The sequence below is a fragment of the Zalophus californianus genome, chromosome 9 (genome assembly GCF_009762305.2).
Source record: "Zalophus californianus isolate mZalCal1 chromosome 9, mZalCal1.pri.v2, whole genome shotgun sequence".
NCBI lineage: Eukaryota > Metazoa > Chordata > Mammalia > Carnivora > Otariidae > Zalophus > Zalophus californianus.
Window position 1 is genome coordinate 58,088,785 of NC_045603.1, and position 9,110 is coordinate 58,097,894.

General features: G+C 45.9%; 1 protein-coding gene across 2 annotated transcripts; it reads left to right on the top strand.

The window, feature by feature from the left end:
• Positions 1 to 45: 45 nt before the first annotated feature.
• On the top strand, positions 46 to 5,041 carry CNPY2 (canopy FGF signaling regulator 2). Of its 2 annotated transcripts, XM_027594094.2 has the most exons (7): positions 46 to 773; positions 1,356 to 1,468; positions 1,625 to 1,740; positions 2,600 to 2,803; positions 2,959 to 3,055; positions 3,197 to 3,269; positions 3,426 to 5,041. In XM_027594094.2, exons 2-7 carry the CDS (start codon positions 1,381 to 1,383, stop codon positions 3,433 to 3,435), a joined length of 588 nt encoding a protein of 195 aa, XP_027449895.1. In that variant the 5' UTR covers positions 46 to 773; positions 1,356 to 1,380; the 3' UTR covers positions 3,436 to 5,041. The 2 variants fall into 2 exon arrangements, with proteins under 2 accessions (XP_027449895.1, XP_027449896.1); XM_027594095.1 differs by lacking the exon at positions 3,197 to 3,269 and having other exon boundaries at positions 3,426 to 4,746.
• Positions 5,042 to 9,110: the final 4,069 nt, after the last annotated feature.

Consider the following 9,110-nt stretch of genomic DNA (forward strand, 5'->3'; position numbering starts at 1 on the left):
AAGATGTTGGAGGAATATAATTATGTCTTTCCTCCACAATGTTAGGTCTTTGCAATGGCCGCCTAGTACCCTAAGGTCAGATTCTTTTAAGACGTAGTGTATGGTTTCCTCGTTAAGTGTAAAAGGGAAGTTCGGGAAGCTGACAGACTACAGGTTCCAGGTTACCTTGAGACCTGTCGATACTGGTACACTACACGGCATCTGTGTAGTGCTGCGGTGCTTCCTGGGAGATGTAGTTTCCTGACTATTGAAACCAGGGCTTCTCACCCGCTAGCAGTGCACCTTACTTTTGGAAGGTCCTAGCCCACCTAGACTGACACGCGCGCCGGCCCGCGCCTGACCGCCTCCTTACGTCACGCCGCGCACTGTCCTTGCTTCAGGCCACTTCTATTCTTCGGCTGACCCCTGGTGGTCACGTGGAGCTGCTCGCCACGCAAGTCTGGGTCCTTCTGCGATCCACCGGGGTCCTTGCTGCCTGGAAGCCGCTCCTGAGCTGCCTGTTCGCGCGAGAGTTTGGAGGGGCGGGTTTGGGGTCGGTCTCCGGTGTGGTGCTCGCACCGCCGCGCATCGGAGCCCCGCTTGGGCAGCCGCTTAGAGTGCGAGGAGCTGGGTCAGGCAGTCGCTGGGGCATCCGTGCCTGGAAAGTGCCGGAGCGCTCTGGAGAAGCCTGGACAGCCCCGCTCCCCAGCAGCCAGGTGCTAGGGTCCGGAGCTAAAGTGAGAGTCCGGCCGTCTTCGAGCGCCTGGGCCACGGCGGCGGCCCTGGGAGCAGAGGTGGGACGGGTGCGAGTGACACCAAGTGTCGGGGATGGACTGGAGCGGAGGCGATGGCGGCGTTCTTAGAAAGAGGGCTGGTCCGCACGGGAAATAGCTTATAGGCTGGAGGTGGGGATGCAGTAATCTAAGGTGGTGCGTCCAAATAGGCCCCAGTTATTGAGTGCTCTTCTTCGCCCACCACCTCGCTGCCTCCTGGCCTGAATCAGCTGCCTCCCTTGCCGGCAGCTCCTCTGTGCCTGCCGTCCTCGCTTACTCGCCAGCCTCCGTTCCGCAGCTGCCACATAACCCTGTGAGCCCTGGGCAGCCGACGCTGACATCTGGGGCCTCACCTGTCGACGTAGTGTCTGGGGCTGAGCCCCAAGTCCCTAGCTCGCGCTCTCACTCACCGCCGGGGGGAATCCGAGGCCTCAAGTGCTGGGAACAGAGGAGTCCCTTTGTGTCCTGGCCATTTCCTGAAAAGCAGAGCCAGAGTCACCGTGAGGCCTTTGTAGGCCTTGGGACAAGGGATGGGGGTTGGTGGGGGGGGGGAGTAATGGAGACGGCTGCTCACACCTATGTTTTATGCCAACCCAAACCCAGGTGGAGCAACCCCGTTACGCTAAAGATGAAAGGCTGGGGTTGTCTGGCCCTGCTTCTGGGGGCCCTGCTGGGAACTGCCTGGGCCCGGAGGAGCCAGGATCTACACTGTGGAGGTAAGGGCACAAAAAGAGAGAAGTGAGAGAAGGAGGGTGGAAGAGACAGAGCCTTGGGAGAGCATGAGATCCAGGCCCTGGGAGATGGAGGAATGGAAATCCCTGGGTGATTCCTTTCTCCCCTCCTCCCTCCTCCTCTCTCTCGCCTCACACCAGCTTGCAGAGCTCTGGTGGATGAACTAGAGTGGGAAATTGCCCAGGTGGATCCCAAGAAGACCATTCAGATGGGCTCTTTCCGAATTAATCCAGATGGCAGCCAGTCAGTGGTGGAGGTAACTGTTACTGTTCCCCCAAATAAAGTAGCTCACTTGGACTTTGAATGAGGACTCAGCTAATTAAGAAGGACCTTGGTTTAATAGAAATGAAGAAAACATCGACCCAGAGAGGTATCTAAAAGATTGGGTTTTCTCATTTGTAAGAGGCTTCCAGGCTTCTACCCTGTGCATTTGCTTCCTGGCCCCAAACCTTAAGACTTTATTTCTGCTGTGGTTGTTAGCAAACCCTGATCAGCCCCCTTCTCCACATCCTTAATTCATGTCACTCATGTCCTCACTATGGCATAGTCATATACATACATTCATTCAAAAAAGAAAGAGATGGTCTTATCCTTGTATTTAGAAAACTTATGTTTTAGTTGAAAACATGACACAAATACACCAAGCTGTATCTGGTGAGCAGTATATAAAGAAAAGTTAAGGCTACGATAGGTGTGAGATGCTTTAATAATTGTTATCCTCAAAGCCTATACTACCACTCTAATGCTCCTATTGAGGACAGGTATTAGTCTCATTTAATACAAAGAAAGACAATCATTAGCTTACACGCATAAGAATTAAGGGAATTCAAAGGAAAAAAACACATAGTTAACTAGGATTAATCAAAGAGGTCTCTCTTTATCTAGAATTTAGAGCTAATGATACTTGTTATATTTCTTAGAATTGGATAGCAAAGTAAAATAGGATCGTATATTTGAAAGCACTTTGGAACTCTACAGATAAATTGTACTGTTTTTAATTCGGGAAGGCTTTTTAGAATAGGTTGGTTGAACTAAATTTGGAAGGAAAAGTAAGGATATAAATTACTAACGTACAGACGTAGAAGAATGTGACCCAAGGCTGAGGACATTTCTAGGTGCCTTATGCTCGCTCAGAGGCCCACCTCACAGAGCTGCTAGAGGAGGTATGTGACCGGATGAAGGAGTATGGGGAACAGATTGACCCTTCCACCCACCGCAAGAACTACGTACGTGTAGTGGGCAGGAGTGGAGAATCCAGTGAACTGGACCTACAGGGCATCCGGATTGATTCGGACATCAGTGGTACTCTCAAGTTTGCGGTGAGCTTTGGGAGTGGGTAGCTGGTTTTTGAAACTTCGGGGAGTTATTGGAGACCCCAAGTGGCAAGTTGTGCTAACATCCTCCTCTCTGGAGGTGGAGGCAAAAGGCTGTTTCTTGCTGCCCTCTCTCACTCGTTTCTCCCTTGGCTTGACAGTGTGAGAGCATTGTGGAGGAATATGAGGATGAACTCATTGAATTCTTTTCACGAGAGGCTGACAATGTTAAAGACAAACTTTGTAGTAAGCGAACAGGTAAACTACTCCCACTTTACTGCCTGTCCTCACAGCCCTTTGGAACCCGGCACATTCCCTAGCATGTTCCTCTACCTCCCGCCCCCAACCCCCATCCTCTGATGTTAGCTCAAGACTTGGTTTCTGTTGCCTATGACTTAGGGACTTGGGTTCTTCCTCTCCATTCTCTTCCTGTCAGCTTTCAGAATTTGTGGCTCTCTCACTTGAGATACAGGTGAGAAGATAGTGGGAATGTTTTGTCATTTAAAAGGATATGCTTTGAAAATTGGTGGTTGGTGTGTGCCAGTTTGGTTTTGGTTATTTTCTCAATAGTGGCATATATCGGTATGAGAGTGGCATTTTCCTTCAAACTGTTATGTGCTATTTGCAGATCTATGTGACCATGCCCTGCACATATCACATGATGAGCTGTGAACCACTGGAGCGGCCCAGACTGACAGGCTTGATGGATCACCCCCAGGAGGGGAAGAGGGTGGCAATGCCTTTTATATTATGTTTTTACTGAAATGAACTGAAAAATTGTGAAACCAAAAGTATGAACTGTGTTGTCTTTTCATACCCAGAATCAACCCTTACAGGTAGGCTTAAAGATAGGGGATTCTGGATAGGAAAGGAAAGGGAACGAGGAGCTTTGGAAATGGTGTAGCATGAAGGTAGGAGGAGTCTGAGGCTTTCATTCTTTTGCCATCTGAGATTCCTGCTGGACTCACAAACTAGATAAGCACTTACCAGTGCTTACTCAGTACCATGTGTTTAGAGTCTAATTGTGGAGAGAAGAGGAACCTCTGTGATTAAGCAAGGAAACATAGGTAAGTGTATGGTAGTATGGGACTCTAGAAATTACTTGTATTTATACTGATGAAACAGAAAGTAAGACAGAGCTTGGTCTTGAAATAACGGACATGCATTATTCTCCCCTCCCTGACCTTCCAGATGGAGGGATCAGCAGTAGCAGACAGAAAGGGGAAATGGATATGATCAACTCATCTGAAAAGTAAGGGCTTTATCAGATAGGGGGAGATGAGGTAAGGAATGTTACTTAATGAAGCCCCTTGCTTGCTGGCCTAAGCTTTTAGATTTGATGCCAACTGCAACACTAAAGTATACCTTTATCATCTCCATCTGTCACTCTGTACTGTAAGTCTGTCCCCACTTTGTATGTGTAGAGATTCTGTCCTGGGGCATAGGGATGAAAACCTAAAGGATGCCTTCTCTGAGGAGCTTCTTAAACACCCTGATCCAGAGGTGTGTCTGTCTCAGGGTTTGGAATGGAACATTTCTATCCCAGGAATGCCTCAGGGAAAGAACACCTGAATAAACATTTTGAAGACTTTTTAAATCAAGCGTTTTAGAATCTAAAGAGAGCTTGGAGGTCATGTAGTTCACCTCTGCCCATTTACAGATGAAACTGAGGTCCAGAGATACCACAGGTCCTGAAGTTCTGTAGTGGCAAAATTAGATCAATAAGCTAATGTTCCCAAGTGTCAATCTGATCTAATATAGCTGTAAAGTAGCTTCCATTTTAAGTCTTTTTTTCTCTTAATACTTTGCACTAAGCCTGGCACACAAAGTGAACAGGTTCAACGAAGCTTTCTTGTACCACAAATCCCTATGAAATCTAACACATGAACTAGTTTAGAGCAAGTATCCTGGTATTAGTTGACAACTAAACTCAGGGTCTAGTGTTAATTCCTTTTTCTCTCATCAGCCATAAGAAATGCTGTATCCTGTCAAGTCCATTTTCCAGACCAGCTGTTACTAACCATTTTTTCTTCTGTGATGCACATGAATAATGTTCACATGCTTCATACCCCTGTGAGTATACCCAGGATTCTGTCCATTGCTTGCTTTGTGTCTAAAAACTTACTCTTCCATCAGAAAGCTTATCAGAAGCGTGAGAGTACTCTTATAGGGAACTCAAAATTGTTTTAATGTACAAAAAAGCAAATTATTCACAAGTTTTAATAAAATACTGTTAGTTGGTAATAAATTACTTGTGATACACCTCACTAGTCTTGTCAAGATACAGCTGTTAAGAACTCTCTTGCCCAAGATCTTTGCCATTGCTACACAGGGGTGTGTCCTACATAGGGAAGAGTGGACATTAGTGTCCTTGACTCGATCCTCAGAAGTTTAGGAGGATATAGTTTGTACATCTCTTTATTCATAACACAGGTTACTACAAGGAATCTACGAATTTATCTGAACCCTTCTGGAGGCTCCCTACAACAAATGATTCTAGCCCAGTATCTGGTAGATCAAATAGTAACTTTGCATATCTGGTTACACCTTAAGCTTTAGATGTATTCTAAATGAGTTTTCAGTAAAACGTTAGAACTTAAAGAAACATTCTCAAAGACAGTGTTAAATGAGATCTGGATGTGACCAAGAAAATTTAATATGTGAAAATCTAGTCCTTTGGGTGGCTCAGTCAATTAAGCATCTGTCTTCCGCTCAGGTCATGATCCCAGGGTCCTGGGTCAAATCCCGCATCTAGCTCCCTGCTCAGTGGGGAGCCTGCTTCTCCCTCTCCCCCTGCTCGTGCTCGCTCTCTCTCCCTCTCACTCTTTCTCTCAAATAAATAAATAAAATCTTTTAAAAATGAAAAAAATTAAATAAAAATAAGTTTTAGAGGGTTTTTATGCTGTTAAAAAGGATTCAGAGCAGGGACAAGATTCCTTTAAATATAGGACAGGGATGAATAGCAAGGGCAGAGGAACTAATATATGGTGAATACTCCTATAACAAGCCCATACACCTTATTTAATCTTTACAATTCTAAGAAATAGATGTTACTCCATTTTACAGATGAAGAAACTAAGCTCAAAGAGGTTGTGTCTTGGGGAGTCAAGTCTTAGTGATCGTCTTATCCCTAGGCCACTGGTCTTTCTGCTACATCTTGTTCCCTGTAGTGGAGTCTCCATGTAGTCCCCAGTGGCTGTTTACACTAGTACTTTTATTTGTTTGAAAACTATCTTCAAGTTTGAACACATGCCCTCTGACTCTAATAATAGTGAAAAGGTATCATATCCTCCTTTCAGCTATTTCTTCCAGACTGGTTATTCATTGTAAGAAGAAACCCATTCTACCCCCTGGTCACTTTAGGTGCTAAATACCTTTATGTATTTTGGGAGGGTCACGATTTATCATGTATTTCCGGTATGGATGTACAAAGGTTTTACAGATGAGTAAGAATAAGTTCCTTATTTTATAAAATATTTTAAAATATAGAACACACTGAGCTGGCATGCCCGGGAGACAGTTAACAATGACTCAGAGTTGCAGCTGATAATTCACAGTCATCACCATATAAACAGTACAGTTTAGTAGTTAAGATACAGCTTCTGGGGGCGCCTGGGTGGCTCAGTTGGTTAAGCGACTGCCTTCGGCTCAGGTCATGATCCTGGAGTCCTAGGATCAAGTCCCACATCAGGCTCCCTGCTCAGCGGGGAATCTGCTTCTCCCTCTGACCCTCTTCCCTCTCGTGCTCTCTGTCTCTCATTCTCTCTTTCTCAAATAAATAAATAAAATCTTAAAAAAAAATATATGCAGCTTCTGGCCAATTACGTATCATGATCCTCAGCAGGATACTTTATCTAAACCTTGGTTTCCTGCCTATTATCTACATCCCTTAGAGTTGTTGAGGATTAATTAAGATAATGCGGGAACCACATTTAGATAATACCTGGAAATTGTAAGTATTCAATAAATTTTAGCTATTACCCAGTAAATACAGGAGTTTGATTTACTGAAGTTGGTAGTTGAATTTTAGACCACATTTTCCCACTTACCCTTAGCCACCAGGGGGCACCATCGCCTCTGTCCATTTTAAAGAGGTCCTTCCAAGGTCAAGATGACCTCAGTTATCAGCCTTCTCTCCACTGCCCCCCCTCAGGCACTTAGATGAATTTGGACCTAAAGCTCATTTGGCTGCTTTATTCGTGCCGATACTCCCCTTAACTTTCTTCTCTCCTCCCCAAGTCCCATTCACATTTAGAAAGAGAGATTCTAAGCTTCTGGGAGGTAACATTTAGTCCTTCTGATCCCTGGGCTTTCCCGCTGGCTTTATAGTAGTGGGTGTCAGGACTAAACAACCTCAAAACAAGCCCTTAAAGCCTTCATAACCTAGGCTCCAGGACATGGTGTCAAGAGGCTTAGAGCACTGCTGTTTCCCACCCTCCCTCTAATCATTAGAGCTCCAAAGTAAGTTACCTTTATGGCCACTCAATGATTATTTCTTTGTGGGGCGCCTGACTGGTTCACTAGGTAAAGCATGCGACTCTTGGTCTCATGGTTGTGAGTTCAAGTCCCACACTGGGTGTAGAGATTACTTAAAAAATCTCTAATAATAATAATTATTATTATTATCCCTTTGGTAGCCTCACCCTGAGAATGCCTCCTGTCTTTTGGGGACACTGGAGTTCAAGCCTCTGGTCAGCTGGTTAGTTTCTGTGGATAATTAACCAGAGAGCAGAAACCAGGTCAGACTATTCTAGGGTTAGGAGGAAATCCTCTGTGAGATGCTAAATTGGGAGCAAATATTGATCAGTGGAGCTTTGAAGTCACCGAGAAGGTAGTTGAGGTCAATGTTCTTTTGGGGCTCTGCTTGGCTTCTCTTCTTGAAGTTCTTTCCTAAGACCTACCTATCTGATCCCCAAGCCAAAGGAGTATTGGTTGGTAGGTGTGAAGCTGGGTACAAGGTAACTTGGGAAGGGAAAATGGTGGTTTTCCTTCTCTTTCCCCAACTCCAAGCTATAAACTAGTTTCTTTATAAGGTAGATCTATCTAAACCTGGTTTAAATGGTACTGAGACTTCTGAATCTTGTTATTGCTATGTGAAGAGATACAGGGACTGTTCATTTGGGGCTTGGGGTTTATAGATAAGGTGCCCTGGTCCTTGGATCAGTTCTCCTCTGCCCCTAGGTCAATGACAATGATATTCTTAGGAGGTAGAAAGGTCCTAAGGTCTTATCTACCTAGAGGAGTTAGTCAAGAGTGATATGGAAGATCACTTTAGTACCGTGGTTCATTTAGTGGTCTCTGGGAAGCATAGGATAAAAGTGTACAGAAGACAGCCACATAGGAGAAGGGGTTCAGAGGCCCTGTGGGAGTGATGTGACAAAAAGGGAGAGGATGCTTAATGCCTGATTTTGGATGTGGGGCTAGTCTGCAGCTTTTGATCTTATGGCTAGATGTGGGGTGGGCTGGCTGCTTGGGGTTATGTGACTGGAGTGGCAGTGAGACTAATGCCCAGGACCCAAAGGTTCTGGCCTGTGCTGGAAGCCTTCATTTTGTTATGTTTTGTTTTTTATGATTTTATTTATTTAAGTAATCTCTACACCCAAGGTGGGGCTCCAACCTACAACCCCGATATCAAGAGTGGCATGCTCCACCGACTGAGCCAGCCAGGAGCCCTTGGGAAGCCTTCATATTAAGGGGGCATTTGTAAGACTTAGATTTCCCGACACTGGACGCCGAACTGACAGCCCATAAAGAGCACTGGATATTCAGGCTCCTGCCTTTGCTTTCCATCTCCACATATTGGGGTCTCTTCGTATCTTTAATAGCATGGCCTCTGGTGACCTCAACCACCAGGCAGGCAACTCTGGCATCATACACATGACGTCACCTCTATGGCCGTTAAGTCATTGACCAAAGACATTCATTCCGGAAGCGTGCCAACAGGGTAGGAGGAGCTGGCAAAGATCAGTAGCCGTGATAGTATATTAAGGGATTGGTTTCCGAGGATCGTCTAAGGTCGGAGTCCTTGGGACCTTTTTCTCTCATATTCCCCGCAGAACAAACCGCAAATGTGTTAAGGGCGAGAAGGGAAGCCTAAGAAGGAAGTTAACTGAGTTATCAGGCACATATTTAGTCACCTACACGTCCCCCCCATCCGCCCATCCTTAATTAGCCTAACCCAGGCGATCCAATCCCGCCCTCCACAACTGCTGTCAACGGCTCAGGTCCCGCCCCCACATACACCGGACCAATGGCCGAGCCCGAGGCGGGTCCCCTGAGAGGGGCAGGAACGGTTCGGGCAGTGGGCGGGTCC

Coding starts and splice junctions, on each gene's coding strand:
- CNPY2 (XM_027594094.2), top strand. CDS start 1,381: ATGAAAGGCTGGGGTTGTCTGGCCCTGCTTCTGGGGGCCCTGCTGGGA. Junction 1,741..2,599: donor GCAGCCAGTCAGTGGTGGAG/GTAACTGTTACT, acceptor GGACATTTCTAG/GTGCCTTATGCTCGCTCAGA. Junction 2,804..2,958: donor GTGGTACTCTCAAGTTTGCG/GTGAGCTTTGGG, acceptor TTGGCTTGACAG/TGTGAGAGCATTGTGGAGGA.